The 22,552-nt window shown below is 31.7% G+C and overlaps 2 protein-coding genes across 3 annotated transcripts; both read left to right on the top strand.

Moving 5' to 3' along the window:
- Window positions 1–11,665: 11,665 nt before the first annotated feature.
- Window positions 11,666–14,716, top strand: LOC111411693 (F-box/kelch-repeat protein At3g61590-like). Its single transcript, XM_023042250.1, has 2 exons — window positions 11,666–12,005; window positions 13,381–14,716. Exon 2 carries the CDS (start codon window positions 13,400–13,402, stop codon window positions 14,612–14,614), a length of 1,215 nt encoding a protein of 404 aa, XP_022898018.1. The 5' UTR covers window positions 11,666–12,005; window positions 13,381–13,399; the 3' UTR covers window positions 14,615–14,716.
- A 3,675-nt stretch (window positions 14,717–18,391) lies between these two features.
- On the top strand, window positions 18,392–22,546 carry LOC111411694 (BTB/POZ domain-containing protein POB1-like). 2 transcript variants are annotated; one of them, XM_023042252.1, is made up of 2 exons: window positions 18,392–18,765; window positions 19,893–22,546. In XM_023042252.1, the coding sequence occupies exons 1-2, from the start codon at window positions 18,510–18,512 to the stop codon at window positions 20,180–20,182; spliced, it is 546 nt and encodes a 181-aa protein (XP_022898020.1). In that variant the 5' UTR covers window positions 18,392–18,509; the 3' UTR covers window positions 20,183–22,546. The 2 variants fall into 2 exon arrangements, with proteins under 2 accessions (XP_022898020.1, XP_022898019.1); XM_023042251.1 differs by having other exon boundaries at window positions 18,395–18,765; window positions 19,872–22,546.
- Window positions 22,547–22,552: the final 6 nt, after the last annotated feature.

A 22,552-nucleotide genomic window follows, 5' to 3' on the forward strand; every position in this document is an offset into this window, starting at 1 on the left:
CCTCAAATAACTGTTTTTGGTCTTCAAGAACCGCATGGAAGTGAGCTCTTGATTCTTCAGCAAATTCTACATTTAAGTTGGTATATACACCAGACACATCTAATGCTATGTGTTGCCTGTAGATACCCAACAATTCTTCCATTTTATCTTCACTTAGGGAATTGAAGCCACCGGGAACAGAGCTAGACCCAAATACAGGTGAAGATGTAGAAGTACTGGGAATCGTCGTTTCTTGCACATATATATTGTTTGGGATTTGTTGTATTACATTATCCAATACTTTATTTACATTCACATCTAATCTACTGTGTCCATTATCCACTAGAAATGAAAGAGTTTTGTACCAAAGAGTTTGTAATTTTTCTTTATTAGGTTGTAGCACAGCAATCACTTGAATCTGTAATCAAAATGAAATACCAAAATCGTTGATTTTGAGTTTAATTTAATTTTAAGATAATTGAATGTGAGAGTAATTGTACATTCATAAAAACATACATTACGAGTAAACAAAAAATGTTTTATCTCTTTTTCAGTTACAAATTGGTTGGGTTTCCACTTGTACATTCTTGGACTCTGTGGTGCTTTATGTCTACGACATCCAAATTTCTTTCCAATCTTTGGAAATGCTTCATATATCAAATACTGCAAGATAATTAAAAATAAATATTATATATTTAAAAAAAATTTATGAGAATAAATTGTACATAATAAGTCAATACAAGAATTGAGACTAATTACCTGAAATGCAAGTGGATACCCACGTAACGCATACTTGCATTCTGTTTGTTCATTCCATTGCATTCTTTCAAATTGTGATGCTTTCAATGAATATAATAAGATCAAATATGTTTTGCGACCCCATGGATATGCAAGGAACTCATCCAGATGCTCAACCATGTCAAGAGTTCTATAATCAATTTATCTTGCAGCAGGTGTCAACACACATTCGACCAACATGACTAAACCAAGCTTCAATTTATCTTCTTCATGTTCGCAAGTATGGAATGCTTCAAAATGCATTCTCATATTGATTCGTTTGTACCATTAAAGTACTAATTTCTAAGACAATCATTTGTATCTTCAATGTCCATGGATGGTTCATGACAATGTAATCCAGTAATAAGACAAAATTATTGCATACCAAATCTGGCTACACGATCGTCTAACCTTACCCAAATTTCATCATTTTTCCCACAATTCACAAGCCTCAATATAAATTTATACACCAATCTATAACTAAATTGTACATTTTTTCCTTTGTAGAAAACTCCATAAAAAAATCTATAAAAATTACTGCACATCAACGAAAATTGCCGATTCGAATCTATAAATTTTACAAAGTCTTTAAGATATTCAAAATTTGGATACTGGATAATTGTAGCAGAAAACCATTGATCTGAAAAAATTATGTATTCTAGAGATATCTGCATAAATTATTCCAAAAATCATATCGTATTTATGAGTGAATCTAAGAATTAAAAACAGAGAGACTTTTATTAAGAGTTCGAAATAAACATTATATCTTCATAACCTATACATGCATAAATATTTTAAAATCGATAATAAAATATCTTATCTCCGTGTCCAGACAATTCGTGACATGAAATTAGACATAGGAATCACTATATCCATACTTTGGAGGCCTTGTTGCCTCCGTGATTATGGAGGCCCAAGCCTTCATAATCACGGAGGTCTTATGAGTAAAATTGTTACCCATACACAGATTTGTGCAGATATGTATAAGTTTCTTCGATTGTAAATTTTTGGGTAAAATTGTTACCTTTTTCGGCCAATTTCAGAGCTTCTCCTGTTTAAATTTGTGGGTAGTTTCTCTTGCTAAATGTATAAACTTCTGGGACTAAAAATATAATAAATGAGCTATATACCAACCACAAGATAAAAAGCTGTCACATGTGAGCTGTATATTTTTGTTATTTAATGCATTTGGTTAATAATCAATGAAGTACTTTTGTTGTGTTATGAAATACAAACTATTCACACATTTTATACAATCTCAAATTTACGTCTTTGTTTGAATTCTTCAATTTCATACACAAAATCATATATCAACATATTCACATGTATTTAGATATTTACAATTCAATTTATTTACGCTAAATAAATAACTGAATCAAATTTTCCTTCCATTACAATGAAGGTTTGTAGCATGAATGCTTTTTCCCCAGTGAATACAACTTCGTTTAATTTAGAGTCATTCTTGTACCATGTTTAAACTTTTGCCAACCCATGCCTATGTTCAGTCATTATGAATCAATAGAGTATGGGTATGATAAGATTTTATCGTGTAAATCCTAATCTTTTTCCTTTTTTAATCCAAATTCTAACGTCATTTTATTAAATTTATAATAGGAAGAACGAATAAAATATAGTTTTACATATTTTGCTCTAACCATAAATCCTTGAACTCACATTATTTCTGTACTATCAGTAAATGAATATTATAAGTAATCCTCATATCTCATGTAAACAACAAGTTATGACAGTATATGGCTAATAATAAGATTTTACGCATTACATACTTGTATTACATTTTTATAAAAAATAAAATAAAATTAAGAATGGAAGATAAAGTACGGGAAACCAAATATGATATAATTTTACATATCTATATATATCTTCTTTTATTTGTCAATTGTATATCTCAAAATCATTTACAATAGAAATCTTCCTTTTGTGCGTATTTTGCCTCTATTATTCTGTTGCAAAATTGCCACAGTGGAAGAACAGTACCAGCTTCTACCATAAATTATTTTCAACAATCAAAAATGGAAAGCTAAGGTGATTGTAGTTGAAAAACAATCACCAAAGCCTTCGAGACAAGGCAATGGAAGGTACCAGCATTTGATGTTAATGGATACTCAGATAACTCTTCTTCATACATTTTTTCTTCATTTCTTTTTATTTTTTGTTTTTTTTTATTAATCTAAGATCACGTATATTACAGTTATTTATAATGTTCCTCATCATTTTTCAGGGTAATATTATTCAGGCTAGCTTATATGATTACAATATCACTGTTTTTGAGGATCAACTTGTTCCGGGAAAAACTTATACTATTTCGAAAGCTTATGTGAAGAACAATACGACAAACTACAGATATTCAACTGGCTCTCTACAATGGACAATATTTGGAGAAACTTGTATTGAAGAACTGAATGAAGATATTCTAGAATTTGTATTCTCAACATATCAACGGACACAGTTTCATGAACTCGAACAATACATGGATATAGATGCTGATTTAAGTAAGACAAAATTTCATAGACTTTAAATAATCATAAACTGATTATACGGTAATATAGTTTCCTTCAAATTTGTACTACTTATGTTCAGAAAAAAGAAAATTTGATGGCTCATTTCAAATTTTCAAATATACTTGCAGTTGCAGTTGATACGACGCCCAACCGATTGATCCAATCCAAAGATGGCAGCCAAACTTGGTTGCAAGATATCATACTTCTAGACATGAATTTCAAAACTATGATGCTTACATTTCGGGATCCATTTGTTGACAGAGAATACTTACTTATAGCAGACATTATTGACAAAAAATTAGTCATCTTTGCAACATGTCTAAAGGTTACATAATTCTTTGGTATGTCCTATTGTATTATTTAAACTCCTCTTAAGTCATATGTTACATTCTTTATACATTTTCCATATTGATATTATATAGGTTTAAAATTGTCCACGAAAATCCGTTCCACTTTCTTTATAAATACACATTTCAACGCAGTAAAACAAATGACAGAATGGTATGTACAAAGTGCTATATATATATATATATATTTTTTTTTTTTTTTATTTCCTCTCAGTTATTTTTCCACACATTACTATTGGAGTTACTAATTATCTCCATGTCTTTTGATTAGGGTAAGAACAAATTTCATTAAAATAGATGATTTTGTATTAAAAAATCATACATGGACAAAAGCCCCACGAATCTTTCTCTACCTGTACGAAGTAAATTCACTCATATTCAAAATCTTCAGGGATGCCTTCTAGCGGTAATGTTAAGGTTACGTGTGCTATTCAATCAACCTATATTTATTTCCTAATGTAGAGATATATATTACAAGATATACTCAATCATATTATTTATTTTTTTTCTTGTAATTTCTCTAAGTATATTCATACTAGTAATAACAAAAGTTTTATTAGGTAAACGGCACAGCAACGACAGACAAAATTGATAGCAAATCTTGGTATATAGCCTGCAACAACTGTTTTAGATGATCGAATGTTGATTTTGGAGAAACATATCTTTGTATTTTTTGCAAGAATCCCAATTCCAAAGCTATTTTTCAATAAAATACACTAACAATTAATTACTTTTCATTTTTTACTTCATTTGGTGCAGGTAAAATATTTACTTATGCATGACCTTTCTACTTCCCTTTATTACTCTTGCATCTACTAGTACTGATTTCTTATTCACTTCAGAGCTAGAGCATACGTGCAGCTTTCAGATGTCACAGGATCATTCAGTGCAAATGCAATTGGTGAACCAGTTGAGAAACTATTATTTACAACTTCACAGTCTCTGATGGAGGAAACCAAATTTGTAAGAAATCCAAAACATTTTGCCATTCAATACATATTTTAGTCGAATAATATTAATACAATTTAAAATTAACACACAGGGTTCAAAGACAAATTTCGAAGCAATCACTAAAAAAATGCAGGATACTGAATGAGCTTTCTACTTAAAAGCACCGCAAAATGAACATAATTCATCAAATTACAGATTTGATATCATCTCCGAAACAGATTTAGACCATACAAGTCCAGGACAAGAAACCAAACAAATATTGACCATGCAAGTCTTGAACCAAAAATCCAAACAAGGGTTGACAGTCAGATTGTGGTTACAGCGGTTGGGAAAAACGTTAATACAGACTATCAAGAAGATTGGTCAAAGATTGGTCACCTCCAGCGAAAAAAGTCATTTTCAAATCTTCCAATGATAGTTCCAGTTCGAATGTTGTGATGAAAACATAAGTTCAAACACAAATCCATTTGCTCAAAAAGAAAAATTGGACTAAATGATGGTTGAAATCTTTTCTGCGAAACCAACCTTTTGACAAGAGCATGCTGTTTCGGTTTGTAAAATTTGTGCTGTTTCGTTTTGTGAAATTTGTCCTCTTTGTAAATTTGATCTTGGAATTCTATTTTGTTAAGTACGTGTAATTTCTTGATCAACCGCTGCCAAACAAAAAAGTGATGACAAATGATGTATATGAAATGTAATCCCTACATCGTCCATGCCAAAAAATAGTCATTATTTAGTTTATCTTGGTTATACTTTGTAATTAACGATGGTAATGAAGTTAATTTTTATTCTCTCTTATCTATTATTAACTGTAATCCAAACACATGATTAACTACGATGAATTTACAAATCACAATCAAACACATCAATATATATACTATTATCTCAATTACTTGCTGGTTAGTTTCTTGCCAATAATTCCATCTTCCCATATATTTTCAAACATATTTAATACATACGTTAACCATACCATAATTCATGCACAGCTCGTGCATCGCACGTAGCATTGACTAGTTCTTTTCTATAAGGTCGAGATGAGGATCAAAAAAGACAAATAACAAGGGGGCAAAACTCCTACATTTTATTTTTGTATGTCTTTCGTTGAATTTCGTGTATGATTATGAAATTCTTACCAGGACCTCTTTAGTTAATCACTTAAATGTAGAAATCGACTCTTTTACTCCATTTTATACAAATATTTTATTGCAACTTTTCTAATTTTTCTCCTTTATAGAAATACTTTTTAATTATTGATGTCAATCTCTGGTCAGCCAAATTGTTTACATTATAAATAAAAAAATTTCGATTTAAAATTATTTTTAATTCCTTTCTTGTCATGATAAAACTTAATTTTTCAATTTTAACTAAATAATATCTATATATTCTTTATTTAAATTTCATAACTTTCTTTTATTTTGTTTTTATTATATTTTTTGAAAATTGTTTTAAAATTTCTTTTTTTCTTCATATTATACATTTTTTTTTATTTAAAATTCTTTTTAATTCATTTCGTTTTAACATTTTTTTATTTTTAATAATTGATATTTATTTTTAATTTTAATTATTTCAATTTAATTAAAAAAACTTTACAATACCATTTTTTTTGGCCTGCAATTTTTTTCTTAATTTGTTAAATCATTTAAATTTTTTTATTTGTGTTAGTGTAACATAATAGTTACAAACTAAATGACTTAAGAAATTAGAGAACAAAAAAATAGAATTACAAACAAAAATAGAAAAAAATTACAGGCAAATATAAAAAGAAATAAAAAAAAGTTATTATAAAGTTTTTAAATTAAATTAAAATTAATAATAAATATTATTTAATGAAATTTAAAAAAATTGCGTTTTATCATGAAACAAAACGAATTAAAAAGAATTTTAAATCAAAAAAAATTATTTATAATATGAAGAAAATAGAAATTTAAAAAAAATTCAAAAAATTATAATAAAAACAAAATAAAAGAAAGTTATTAAAATTAAATAAAGAATATATAAAAATTATTTTGTTAAAATTGTAAAGTTAAGTTTTATCATGGAGAAAGGAATTAAAAAAAAAATTTAAGTTGAAAAAAAAAATTTATAATGTAAACAAAATGAAAAGAAAAAAAGGAAAATAAAAATTCCCTACTTGCACGGAGAGAAATCCCTTTCTGCACATAGAGAAATCCCTCCGTTTATGGAGATATTTCTCTCATTCCATAATGTGTCCACCTCCACACATAGTGGGATGGAGAATTCTCTCCATCTCATTTTTTTTTTCAATTTGTTTTTTGGTAAATAATTTTTTTGGGTTGAAACAAATTCTTTTTGATTTTTTTTATAATAAAACTTAATTTTTTAAATTTTAACTAAAAAATATTTATATTTTTTTATTTAATTTTTATAACTTTAATTATTTTTGTTTTTATATATATATATTTAAATTTTTAAAAAAATTCTTTTTTCTTCATATTATAAATACTTTTTTCGATTTAAATTTTTTTAATTCTTTTTATTTTACAATTTTTTCAATTTTAGTTAAATAATATTTATTTTTACTTTTAATTATTTCAATTTAATTTAAAAAGTGTATAATAACTTTTTTTTGTTTCTTTTTATTTTTGCATGTAATTTTTTTTAAAATTTGTTAAATCATTCAATTTCTTTTCTTTATCAGTTGGATTGGATAAAATAAAGTAGTGTATGAAAATGGAGAAATATCGCAATGGAGGTGACCATGCACGAAATCTCTTTTACAAATATGAATATATCAAATTCCTCGTTGACCCCATCGGCCTTCATCTTTCTTTGCCACTAATTTTAATAAATATTTATATAAAATCAAATCAAATATCATACAATATAATGTAAAATACAAAAAAAAAAAAACTACTTAAAGTCAATAGATATCTCAAATGATTCATAGTCATACGGCATATGCCAAAAAATTCGAATAACATACATTGCAATTTTTATCTTACGAATGTAACATTAAATAGATTATAATCAAATATCACATAGATTCCAACTTTCAAAAGCTAGATAAAATGCAATTTATTATTATTATTTTTTTTTGCTTTTTCAATTTCAAGTGTTAATTTCCAATCTTAGCCAAAATAACATTCATTGAATATTTTGAATTTTGATTAGATTAGGTCTTTCTCTCGTATTGACATTTAAAAAAAATAAAAATTATTAGTAGCTTTAAATCACCATGTCTGACCTTTTTTTTACGTCACTATCCATGTGGCTTTGAAGTGCTTGTGAAAATGAGTGATGTTGGGTTTCAAAATTTTCTTAAATTCATTTAAGATCATATGAAACTTTAGAAATAAGAATTAAGGATCCAAACTACGCGCAATAGGAACAAAAAATTAAGGATCCAAACCACGCGCAACAGGGAAAACCCTATGATTATCCTTGTATTACCATGAATTAGCTTCTCCAAATAGTTTTTGTCGAAGAATTTTATTGCACATTTCATTCAAGATGAGTAGAAAATTATGCCACAGCATTGATGTTATTGGTAAGGTGGTAAACCTTTGGAAGTTCTTGAAGAAAAACATTATCATATAGATGTACCATGAAAACATTTATAAATTAATATGAACATTCATAGTAGTGTTGATGCTAAAATCAAATTATTGTTCTGACTTCCGAGTTTCAATATCATGCACTCCGATGATTATTATCCTATAGATAAAGAGTTGCACCAGTATTGACAATTTTTAGATAATATAAATTCTACACATTCCACACTAATAGTAACATAATAAATAGAATAATCGTGCAACGCACGAGACAAAGACTAGCAATAGTTGAAATATTTAACTCCCAACCATTGGTGATCAGTACCTAATAGGCTAATCCAGCTAGCACTTATAATGTCCAGCCAAAAGATTATCAAAAGGATGAAAAAGAAAAACTCTCTGGCACCTAAATTTGCCAATCTCTCAAGTCTCAATCCCGTGTTAATTAAAATACCATAATTTTTCTCATCCTCAAATCAGATTCAGAACAATTAAAAATTAAAAGGGAAAATCTTCCACTCAAGCATAAGAGGAGGAGGAAGAGAAGCCACCTAAGGAAATGAGGCCATCGCTTGGTCGTCGTCCAGTTGGAGTTGTTGGAGGCGAGGAACAGTGGCCAGTCGTAGGAAAAACCGAAGCCGAAGGAGAGAAATGAATGGAATTTTCCTTTTTCCTTTTACTTCATTTAAAATAAAATAAAAATGAGGCCCCCTCCGATTGCTGCATGCCTCATTGCCTAGCCACAAGATCGGGCGGATGAGTTTTCAGGTCTATACTTTCTAATCTCTGGGATATGGAAATAAAAATTCCCCAAAGTATGATTAACCTCTGGATTTGAAATCACTGCTTATATACTCGGTATTGGCCATTGATGTTCCCAAAATCCTTAAGCCCGAACTCGACCCCAATAAACCCGACCTTAACCTCCCCCAAAACACTCAAATCTAAGGTCGGGGTTCTGTCATCGGGGTTAAAGGTCCCTCAGTTCTATCCTTTCCAACAACCTGGGGAAGTACTAATTCTACTCAAACTACAGTTCCAAGTACTCTTTAAACACATTCGTTGGCTTATAACACTTCTACTATAACACAAATACCTTATACAATGAGGATGAGGATTGTAGGTGTTTAAATCCTACCGAGACCCAACCACCAACACCTATAAATATATTACCCAGGCTTGTTCTTCATGTACGTTTTCATTACATCCAATTCATAGCCGTACACACTAAATTCTTTGTCTGACTTAAGTATCAGAGGGACGACGAGAACACACCCCGTTACCTTTGTTTCAAATACCAGAAGACCGTTCATGTTCATTCAAGTTTGGAGTTCAAGCATTCAATTCAAAATCTATCAGGTACGATTTTTTTGTAGCATTAGCCATAATTTACAAGAACATTCTTCAGTCTTAGTAAGAGGGAGAAGGGTTAAGGACTTGTGTTTCAATGACGAGTAAAGCGATCAAGCTACTTGCGCCTGTCTGGTCCGATCGTTTAGCCGCTCTTTCTAAGAGACGAGAATGTAAATAGAAAACATCCCCTGGAAAAGCCTCACTCGTTGACCACGTCCTATAGCGATCATCGAATCAATAGCAATAAGCGCGGTTTAACCTTACAAAAGAAATTGGCCTGAGGGCAAGTCCGAGCCTCCGTTATCCTTGCGTGAAGCCACCCCCAGGTCGGCTAGTTATACGTTGAGCACACCATTGACTTCAAGGTGTAGAAACTCCATCAGATCCAATGTTAATACAACAGTCACGATTAACCAACATATTACGATATGGATAAGTTCGACTAGTCTACTTCAAAAATTGAAATTATTAGTACGGTAGATTTGATCTATAGTTAGGGCAAATTGTAAGGAGGGCGATGAGGTGGGGATGGAGCCCTTGCCCCCTTTTTTTTAAAGTTTTTTATAATTCATTTTATTGTTCTCATTCATTAAAGTGAGACAATAACATAGTTATTAAATATTTTAATAAATTTATTTATTTATAAAAGCTAAATTTTTGAAATATATTTGGAAATCTAAAGTTATTATTTTTATCATACTCCTTAGATAATATTAATTGTCATCTTATATTAGAATTAATGAAATTTCGTGAAATTTTTCATTTAAAAGATTGAATTTAAAAAAAAGAGAAAAAAATTAAACGGGGTGGGGGCGGAGCCCTTGTTATCTATACCCTGTCCCTGATCCAAATACTCAATTAAGTGGGTGATTCTTGCCCCCATTCCGATGTGGGGTCCCACAAGTATCAAGTTTGATGGGATTTTTTGCTATATCTACATGTATAAAGATTAAAGATAGTATTAGATTCTATTGAATAAAATAATAGACAAAAATGAAAAAAAAATTCTTTTCCTTTTTTCATGTGGTTCGATACTATTTAACACACCTTACAAAAAATGAGATAAGCTTAATTTGCCTGATTAATTAAGGGAACGGCTCTCTCAATAAGGAAGAGTTCATATACTGTCGGTCTCTTTAATTGGCCACTACATTTCATTTACAATTGTAAATATTATCTTTTAGAATAAAAATAAAAAAGTACAAAGTTAAATTGTAAGAAATACAACAACAGTGACCATTAAACAACAATAATATATAAAGCTTAATTGTCCATTGGTTAGAAGCAAGTCTATCCATTTGACAGTCTTTTTGTAGATTTCAACAAATGCAATCTACATAAATTTTAAAAATCCTATGGTGGATAAGTTTGAGTGCTGGGCAATTTTAAAAAAATAAAAATAAATAAATAATCAGTTTCTCTTATTTATAATGAATTTGGTCTACAATAACGCGCAGTACATACAATATATCTCATATTTCTAAGATTGATTAACTTGTCTTCGTCCCAACATCTTTTTTTTAATAATAAAATAGAAATCACTCATACCCAAGAGAAGATCTAATATTAAAATCTTGCAGACGGGTTGATTCAATCGATGATCGGCACTTGTCATTGAAAAATCAATTATAGTACTTTATGCAGCAGGGTATCACGATCGAACATCATCGAAAATTATTTGGTTGACTTATTTCTTGTTTTCCCAACACAATTCAAGTAACTTTCCTCAAGTTTCGTGGTGGTTAAGTCCAACTAATCTACTTACGAAATTGAAATGTCACTTCTAAGGATTTGATCTATCGTTAGGTGCATTGCTTGCAAAAGATACAAAGAACGCATAAACTATATTTTAGGTACATAGTATTAGACTGTCGGCTAATTTTCCCTCTTCTTTTAGCAAGGTTTCGTGTGGTTTAATTAATAGAGCCACTTGATGCATGCGAAAGAGTTTATTTTATTGTTTTGTTCATCACTACGTTTCATCTGCAACTATAAACATTATCTTTTAGAATAAATAAAGAAATACGAATTTTTTGGATAAGAACATCTCCAACTTTTACCCTCGTCTATTAATTAATATTATTAAAAATGGATTAGATCGACAAATATGACCATTTAAGACCATTATAACGAGTTAAATATTTATTTTATAACCACACCTTTTTCACGATATTGCTATTTATAGCTACCTGACAAAAATTTTAATTAAAAAACAACCTATCTCAAGTCTCAACCATTGCCTTTTCTTTACTTTAATACCCCCGAACCCCATCCCGGGTTCTCCCTCAGCGTGAAGGAAGCGAACTTTGCCACAAAATTCTGCAATAGTACAGGCAGTTTTATCGCCATAATCAACGATGACCTAATTTATCTCTCATCTTGATCAAGAATTTTATTATGATCCATTCCATATCTGCGTTCTTGAAATTTTTTGCTCTCAAAGATGCCTTCTTTTAGCATCGACTTTCATAATTTTACCCTATTTCTGTTAATTGTTGAGCAATCTAAAGCAATCGAAGATTGCCCATTTGTTTTATGTCGCTGAGGGAGAGATTTTTATATCAGAGGTACAGTTATTATGTCTTTTCATTTCAAGAATTATTTTATATGGTTATGAAATTTCTCGTGTTTCTCAAGATCTGTGCATGTCTTGGCATACGACTTTATCTGTTATTTTTGGTTAAATTTTTATTTATTTTGTTCCATTTTTGGTGTTTCATATATACCGCTGCTTGGAACCCTTTTTTTTTTTTTTTTTTTGGTTAAAGCTACCATGATTTCCATTTTAGGTTTTGATCTCTCTTTAAAATAAAATAAATAAAAATCAAGGGTGGCCATCTGCAGTATTGTAATCCATTGATTTGCATGTATAGTGACGTTGTTGTTATACTGTCCCAATTGGTAATATTATCTCTTTGAATGTTTTAAACCTTTTGCTGAAAGAAACCAATGGTTGTGTTTTTCACTTTTTTTTTCCCCCTAAGAAATGGAATGAGATCTGCACTTGGGAGGCAAGGTTTCGATTTCAAAATGTCATTGCTCAAACAACTAGTTGCTTAGACTAATCTCGTTTATCTCCCATCTACAAAAATTATTCCTTGACTTTGGATAATCCCACGATATCTTGGATTTGAATATTTTCTATCTTGAATTCACTTATAACATGTTTGGTACTGAGAATTGGATGTCTTGGGCAATTATCATGGATGAAACGGTTAGTATTTTATTTAATTATAATGTTCATTCTTGTCTAGCATTGTGCGCCAAATATGCACTTGGGTACAAAAAAAACATTTGTTATCGCTTGTTCTTATTTAAATTTGTTCACTTGTATCGGTAAGCTTTCATTTTGGTATGCTTTTCTGTATTGCTGTTCATTCGTTTATGCATTATAGATATGATCTAAGAGATTTGAATGTACTTTGTCGAATCGTAAAATGAGTGAGAAATTGTATACTTCATTGCAATTGTAAAATATCTAGTTTGATCCATCATTTTGGAAGGAAATTTGGGGGCAGTTCAGTGATAATGTTGTCAAAGATATTGCTTGAATCACTAGACAGATATAGATACGATGTGATGCTATTTAAGTGAAATGTATATTCATACTCTCTTCATCTTATTTTTTCCTTTCTGAAGTTGGTATGTGTAGACTAGTATATACTCTTAATTTCCTTTTTACAACATTTATCTTCAATGCAGTTGAGTTCATTGATAACATTGTAAAAAATATGATTTGAATCACTTGATAGATATACTGTGATGCTATTAACTGAAATGTGCGTTCCTACTCTTTTTGTTTTATTTTTTTCGCCAAGTATAATTTGTTGGGTAAGCAGCTTTTGAATCTTTTATTATCTAATACAAGACTAGTTAGTTTATTGTAGACGTGTTTTTAATCAATGACCGGAATAATTTTATTTGGTATTATCATTTGTTAAGGTTTTCATAATCTTAGACTATGGAAAGGGAAAATTCATGGGTCGGTCATTGGACTGATAACTTTGTGACTGAAACCGTCGAGTTACATTCATTCTCTGAGATTAGTGATGAAGGTGACATGGAAGTTTCTGCAGTTTCTATGGATTTAATTATACCCAATGATCTGTTGGAGAGGATTTTATCACATCTTCCTGTTGCAAGCATTTTTAGGGCAGGTTGTGTGTGCAAAAGATGGCACGAGATCGTAACTTCAAAGGGGTTTCTTCAGAATTTTCTGCATGACCTTCCACAGAAGCCTTGGTACTTTATGTTTACTAGCTCAGACGAACCAGTTGGTTTTGCATATGATTTAGTACTTCAAAAGTGGTACGGCATTGAACTCCCGTGCATTCAGACATCCAATTGGTTTGTTTCTTCTTCGTCTGGGTTAGTTTGCGTAATGGACAATGATAGCAGAAGTGAGTTGTACATCTGTAACCCAATAACCAAATGCTGCAGGAGGCTTGTCGAGCCTCCAGGTCCAAAATTTTCCGATTATAGTGCATTGGCGATCTCGGTGAACAGAGTATCTCATAAATATCATGTCTCAATTGTTAGATCAAACCAAGTTCAGGGAAATTTCTTTCAGTGGGATCTCTCAATACACGTGTATAATTCGGAAACAATGATGTGGATGACAACTTTGACAGAGGTTCTAACTGGGTGGAGAGCAGGTGACGAGAGCGTCATTTGCGATGGAATTTTGTACTTTCTGATATACTCAACTGGTGGCGGTACCTATAATCGCCATGCTCTGGTCTTGTATAACCTAGAAAACCGATCGTCCTGTGGATTACTGATGACAAGTTCCATCCCGGTCCCATGTTCTCTTACATGTGGCCGTTTGATGAACCTAAAGGAAAAGCTCGTAATGGTCGGAGGAATTGGGAAACAGGATCGTCCTGGCATCATTAAGGGTATTGGAATATGGATTCTGAATGGGAAAGAATGGCAAGAGATAGCCAGAATGCCCCATAGGTTCTTTCAAGGTTTCGGGGAGTTGGATGAGGTTTTTGCTAGTAGTGGAATGGACGACCTCGTATTTATCCAGAGTTATGGGGCCCCTGCACTACTAATTTTTGATGTGAACCTGAAGCAATGGAGGTGGTCACAGAAATGCCCTGTGACAAAGAGGTTTCCCCTTCAGCTTTTTACTGGTTTTTGTTTTGAACCAAAGCTAGAAATAGCTCCTTAGTTTTGTTTCACAATGGATTCAATATTGCATTCACAGAATGCTTGTCAACCCAGCTCTTTATTTATATATTACATTTTTATTTATGCCACTTTTCCTTCAATATATTGGGTCTTTTTCTTTTCTATTATGTGTTATGAGAAGTCAGAAGTTTAGCGGATATACTCACATTACAAAACTCATTGAACGTAACATTCATTAGGCCACAAATTGCTTACAAAAAGTTCATAGCATCGATAAATAGAGCTTATATGAATGGAATTTGAGGTCACATACCGGAATTTTATAGAAATATTCAAATTAAAAAAAAAAAAATTCATATTTCACGTTAGCAATGACACAATAAAGGTCACGGTATATAATAATAAGGGTCAAACGTACTTGAACTTGAGGCATTTACAAGTACCCAACATAGGTACATAATATTAATATTGTTTACACGAATTTTTTCCACGAAATATTTAAAAAGTATGATCTAGAGCCACATGATAAGTGGAAAGAAGAGTCGCTTGCCACACAATAGAGGTCACGAAGGTTCATCAAAGATTACATCTTCAAGGATTTTCTTGGATTGGATTCTAATTTTGAAAGAGTAATGTTATTTGCAGTCACTTACTGTCATAGTCGTCTATATGGCATATATACAGCGATTACTGATTTGATATATAAGTCAATAAAAACTATCACGTTAATGCATCAAATCACTAATCGTCATATGTATGGCACGTAAGACGACTGCGATAGTGAGCGACTGCAAATAACATTAATTTTTTGGAGTAATGATTGGAACGGGTTTTTTTCTCTAGAGGAATGCCGTGAAATTAGGATGTCAACAATTGGAATAATCTTTTAGAAGACCAACACGGCTGCTACTCATAGTAGGATTAGGCCAACCACCAAAGAAAATAGACCAATGGTGGAACTTTTCTCATACTCGACTTTCTTCGTGGTGGAAGGGACACGGAATGAAATTGACCAATTCTACGGCCGACAACGGTTTGGCAGGGGTGATTTTCATTTTTTGCGTGTATTAGGCGAGTAACATTTTCTCCCTACATGACAAATTTTCTTCTCTTCAGTGTAGAGAAAAAAATAAAAAATAAAAATAGAGAGACGTGGGTTGAGAAAATAGCAATTATTTTCTTCTTTATTGAGGTAAAATCTTATAATGGCATTTATTTCACAATGAGAATGAAGAATGAACCGCTATAAATTGATTAATCTTTAATGATACGTTTGATTGCCAATATATGATACAAAATAAAATAAAAAATTATATTGTATTTTGCGTGGATGAGGACAAAACACAATATATGTCTTGTATTATTCTTATTTTTCTCTAGTTATGTCTAACACATAGTTTCCTCTTATTATTATTATTATGTGTAAAATCGTTGTTAAGATATTATCAAGAGATTCACTAATAAAATTTGGCATTAATAATTGCGTGATAGAGTTTAATAGTTCTTATTTGAGCCACATTCTTCTAAAAATTTATTTTTTTCAAAACTTATTTTCAATCGCACATTTTTCAATAAAATAATATTATACGCAAACTCAAAAAATTTTCTTAATTTTTTACCATACATTCTCCATCGGTCACTATTTAAAAATGCATTTTTCTCCCTTTAAAATGGGGCTTAAACAAGGTACTTAGAGCAAATTTGTTGACTTGTTCAAACAACACACTTTTGAGAGAATGAATTTTGTTAACTACTATTGAACTTCTAAAAAATGTCTTTGTTTTCAAGTTGAAAAACACTGCACGTACAGGTGTAGATGTGTAGTGTTTCACGGATGTAGTGTTTCGGGGGTGGGCCCCACATGTATTTCAATTAAAAAAATTAATTATGGGGCCCACCTCCACCTGTTTTTTGTTTGGTAGGGACCTTGTCCTTGTACATGTAGTGTGTTTCTTTGAAGTTTTGAAAAAATGCCCACTTCTTTCTATTGGTATGCACGAATTTTTAATCATCTAAGCATCGTTAAATTATACTATATTGATAAGATTTTGAGCCTATTTGGTGTTGTTATGAGAATCAATTTTTTGACCGACAGCTTGAAAATGAATCCCACATATGAGTGAAGAGATAAAAAATAATGACGATTGACTATCTTAAATAACGGTCAAAAATTATTTTTTTGGCTTAAAAAATCAGAATCCAACGGGAGCAATTTGTCTATTTGAAGTTTAAAAACAGATTCTCTTTGTTTTTTCACGAATTTCCGACAACCCAAACGTTATCACCAAAATAGGCATTGTGAAGATGTTTTTTTTGTCTATTCAAATATTGTTGACTTTGTTTAGATTGTCTACAAAAAAAATTTATGAGACAATTACAATTATTTTGGAGGAATAAATGACCATATTTAATAAAAAATTTTGCGAGAAAAGCTCATTTTGACAAAAAATCGTGTCTAGTTAAAATTTTGCCCATGCTAATAAAGAGAAACATTTTAACTTGTTATTAATAACTCGTACAACAATTAAGTTTTATTCTTTACAAATATAAAATTAATTACATAAACTTTTTTTTGTCGCTCAATTTGATTCATTATTACATATGTAATATAACAACAACAACAACAATAATAATAATCACAAACCTTCAAATCTCAATGATCAAGTTTTCAACGGATGCCTTACCGGTTTTCTTCCATCGTAATTTCAATTTGGACATCGTTAGTAATAAAGGTAGTCAATAGTCATCCTATGGAATGGTCTTAATTCAATGTCAAATAAAAATAAAAAATAAAAAAAAGAAGGAATTATAGAGTGAGAAAAATAAATAGATATAACATTTAATTCAGTGCCAATTGGATATGCGACCTTACGAACTTCTATTAATCACTCTTTCATCTATTAGAGTGCCTCATACTCAACCATTTTATGATTCCAGCAAATCGCACGTGGCTCATATAAAGCTCATACTCTTACATGGCTTATATATGACCTTCAAATAAGGAGGGACGTTAAAAAAGAAAAAAAATAAAAAATAATAATAATAATAATGAACAATGTGACATAAAAAATGGGTCTTTGAATTAAGTTCGATTAGAGTACGTAATTTGTAGCCACAAGCACGTGAAAATAAAGGCAACATCTGAAATAAGCATAACAAATAAACATAAAACTCCGACTAAAGATTTTTCCTACGAGCAATGCTATAGAGATAGGGTAAAAAAGGTTGCACACGTGTCGATGCATGATTTAAAATTTAAAAAAAAAAAAAAAAAAAAAAAAAGAGCCAACAAACTGCTGACACTTCAGCCTATTTTATTCTCCCTATTTTTCACCTATTCTGTTTAGGATAATTCTATGTGTACACCATAAGGTGTACTCAATGAATTATACCCCCTCATATGGAGGGGGCTCACAAATATTTTATTGTATGTGGACCCCCTCCATGTGAGGGGGTGTAATAGTGTACACATAGCACTTTTCTTCTGTTTATCATTGTTCTTTTCAGTAAAAGAAAATTTTATTTGTACATAATTATTATGTGTTTATCGTTCTTCTTTTCAGTAAAAGAAAATTCTATTTGTACATAATTATTGCACATAATGTTGTCCATAATATGATGTGACAATCATTCGGTTGTTGATGTGCAAGTATGAGAATTGAATTAAAGATTGAATCTAGTGTCACGTGTAATTATGAACACTATTATATAGATAATTATGTACATATAGCACTTCTCCGTAAAACACCTTATTTGTCCCCCACCCCCAACGCCCACGCCTATTCCCCAAAAATAATAAAAAAAAAAATTCCAAGAAAAGAAGGGAAAGTCGAAAGAAATGAGGAAAATTCCAATTGTAAACTTATCTTTATATATTTCTTCAAGTGGTAACCAGTAAACAATACAGAGAGAGGAATTGTAGGAGAGAAATCAGTATGAGGGATTCGGTAATGGATCTTTTTGACCCGAGAACGGCAGTGATGGACTCGGATAATTCGTCGCCTACCAGGTCCCCTAACCCGGACTTCGCGTTCGCCTTCAACGACAGCAACTTCTCGGACCGGGTCCTCCGGATCGAGATAGTATCCGATTCACTCGAGACCCAACCTGAGTCCCAGGTTTGCCACACCGTCGCCGACTGGGCACGCAAGAGCAAGCGTCACAGAGGCGACGTCGCCAAGATGGAAAATGGTGAGCGAGTATTCTATAATCAACATGTATGCAAACAGTATATTTATATGTGCATAATAGTTTTGGATAGTTATGTGGTACAGGTACTGGTACTGGACGATTATGTTCGGATTTTGATTCAATTATTATTATTATTATTATTATTATTATTATTTTATTTTATTTTTTTCATGATGAATATAAGACACATGTTTTGCGGCCTATGTAGGATATGAAAAGGAGAGCAAATATTTTTGAATATTTTGTAACTGTAGTTCATCACGCTGTTGAGTAAAATGAATACTTAGAAATGAAGTGAAGTTACTCAACTTAGCTTGTTTGGAATTAGAGATGATTTAGTAGGTGGCGAAGAAACCTAGCAAGTGTTGTAAAGCTCATAAGTGTTATTCATCTTACCTAAAAGCTTAAGGCTCCTTTGTATCGTCCCCTTTACCAAAACGGCTTTCAATCGGGAAGGGAAGCCACCCGGCCTGCTATGTGGGCAAGTCAATCATAGTCAGAGCGGGGAGGGAATGTTTACATTTGTTGTAATACAACTATTTATCTCCTCCAGTCAATAGAAAGGGGCAACATTTATTCATTAACTTTTGTCCTCAAGATATTGCTGCAGTGTAGTCAGACTATTTTTGTCTTGTTCACATGACAAATGTGGTTAATTATATCTTTTTGCTGCAACACATATGTTAAAAAAGCCACTTGGTTGCTATTTAAGTGAAATGGCTGAGTAATTGAAGTATTAAAGTCTGAAATAGTGGAAGCAAGGGATTTTGGTCATTGTATTTTGTTAATGTATTTGCTTGAAAATTGAATTTTAGTTTTCTTTTGCAAACAGGGAAATGGAATTTGTAGAAAAAATAAATTTAAATTTAAATATAAACTTCTATTTCCAGTTCCAAAGCCTTGATCTGGTACTTGATGCTAACTTTGGTTCGAAGATCAATATTTGAGCATGTACTCTGCTTTTCAGTTTTTTTTATATGTTGAAATTATCAATCATGTTTTTACTAGAGTTCACACTCCGTTAATGCTTAATTTTGTTCTTTTTTGGATTATCTTAGACTTCTGCTCATTCTTATGCTGGCATGGGTTGATCTGATGTTAATCAGACATGTGCCACTCTTTTACAGCTTTGGACATCAATACTCACCCTGAGGAGCAGATTTTAGATAGTCAGCAGCCTGATATCGATGATGATGTGGGTGATGAAAATCATGATGAAGAAGAAATTCGGTTGATAGAAGAATCACCCTCAGGTATGGGAAAAATATTAATTCTGGTTTTCGTTGTTAATTCATTTATTGACATTATGTTACAACTGAAGTCAACAAATTCGTGTTCAGCATATAAATTCTTCGAATGTTTGAAGGGAAACAAGCCAACACAGTCATTAATTTGGCTTTTCATATCAAAATTGTAGATAATAGATCCAGGATGACATGCAATGAGGAGAATATTACACAAATAAATTGCAGTAAGGTCCATTTAAATTGCAATAAGGCCCAAAAGGAGTGCTGTCAGAAAAATGAATGAAAAAATGTCAGATAAATGAATAAAAAATTGGCTTGGGAAAGTTTTGGAAAGTGTGTTTGTGTATTAGTCAACAACCAGAGATTTAAATTAATTTATGAAGAAGAAATTCGGTTGATAGAAGAATAACCCTCAGGTGTGGGAAAAATATTAATTCTGGTTTTCGTTGTTAATTTATTTATCGACATTATGTTACAACTGAAGTCAACAAATTCGTGTTCAGCATATAAATTCTTAGATCGTTTAAAGGGAAACAAGCCAACACAGTCATTAATTTGGCTTTTCAGATCAAAATTGTAGATAATAAATCCAGGATGACATGCGATGAGGAGAATATTACACAAATAATTTGCAGTAAGGTCCATTTGAATTGCAATAAGGCCCAAAAGGAGTGCTGTCAGATAAATGAATGAAAAAATGTCAGATAAATGAATAAAAAATGGCTTGGGAAGGTTTTGGAAAGTATGTTTTAATACTTGTATGTCATGTTGGTGTATTAGTCAACAAACAGAGATTTAAATTAATTTGTCCAGTCATCAAAATCTTTTTGTGACCATGCTATAACTTTTTTTGACTGAAACACTAGTTAAATGTTCAATTCTTCTGAAAATTTGTGTTTGCTTTGCTGAAGGAAATTTTTTCTGCTTTTGGATATTTGGTTCAGCGAGATTAGAATATTAAAAAAATGACTTGGAAACAGTGAAACGGGCCTTCAGCCGTGTAAATGTCTAAACATAGCAGTATGTATTTCATTGCAATCAGAAGAGGTCAGGTGGTGAGGGTTGGATATAGCCTGGAACGTGAAATTTTAGGGAATTTAGAATTATAGGTTTTCCATACGAGTCATAGCATATTTATGGATCGCATGAGCAGGTCACTTGTTATCTATTATTTAGTTGTTTGAATGTATTGCATCATGTAACATGTGAATTTATTGAAATTAGGCCTTTCTCTCTTGGCTATTCAGCAATATAAGTGATGCAGCACCAATAGAAAATTTAATGAGGAAGAGAAAATCAATGAATCGGGAAGAAGAATTCAGGGTAAGGGATGGAAGAAGAAGAAAATAGGGGAAGAAGAAGAAGGGGAAAGGGGGGAAATTTCGCCACAAACCACCAAATTTTTTTATTCAATTATCAACTAATGAAATTACATGGAAAAGTAAGTTTAAATAGTAAACCAAAACCCTAACTAGAATGGGCTTGGGTCAATAGAAGCCCAATAAAAATCCACAACAGAATAAAGTCTACCAAAATGAAATAAGGTCCAAAATGAAGTAATGTTCGACGAGAAATAAATAAAAAGACTGAACGCCAATTCTATTGGCGTGATAAGACTATAGAGGAGGTTGAACGCCAATTCTATTGGTCTAGTTTGAAGAAAATGTGGCTACGATTGTTAGTACATGTAATACTTGTCAATTGGCTAAACAGAAGAGGCAAAACACATGCCTCTACACTTCTCTTCCCGTCCCCAATTGTTCTTGACAAGATGTTAGTATGGATTTTGTGTTAGAACTTCCATGCACTCCAAAGAAACATGATTCTATTTTTGTGGTTGTCGATCGTTTCTCGAAAATGACTTATTTTATCCCCTGTAGTAAGATCTCGGATGCGTCCAAGGTTGCCATGTTATTCTTTAATGAGATTGTCAAATTGTATGGGCTTTCTAAGACCATTGTGTCTGATAGAGATATTTGTTTCACTAGCTATTTTTGAAGAACTATGTGGCAAAAGATGGGTGCCAAATTGAAATTTTCTACGACCTATTACCCTCAGACTGACGGTCTAACTGAAGTAGTTTTGGTAATTTGTTACGATGTCTGGTACGGGAAAATCTTCGAAATCAGGATTTAATCCTTCCTATAGCTAAAATTGTGTATAACAGTTCCATGAATCGCTCACTAGTTATGAGTCCATTTGAAGCCATTCATGGGTATAAATTTAGGAAGCTGTTAGATCTCATTCCTATATCCCCACAGGCTAGGGTGTCAGTGTCAGCCGAAGTATTTGCACATCTTCGTGATTTGCATATTGAGATCAATAAACAACTTGAAGCCAGTAATGCAAAATATAAACTCCAAGCTGATTTGCATAAACGACATGTTGAGTTTAACATTGGAGATTACGTTATGGTCCGCATTAGGCCAGAGCGGCGTCTACATGTACCTGCCTCCAAATTGCAAGCTCGTAATGCTGGTTCTTTTAAAATTTTAAAGCAAGTTGGTCCAAATGCATATGTTGTTGACATTCCACCCTAC

The sequence above is a fragment of the Olea europaea genome, chromosome 16 (assembly GCF_002742605.1).
Source record: "Olea europaea var. sylvestris chromosome 16, O_europaea_v1, whole genome shotgun sequence".
Lineage (NCBI taxonomy): Eukaryota > Viridiplantae > Streptophyta > Magnoliopsida > Lamiales > Oleaceae > Olea > Olea europaea.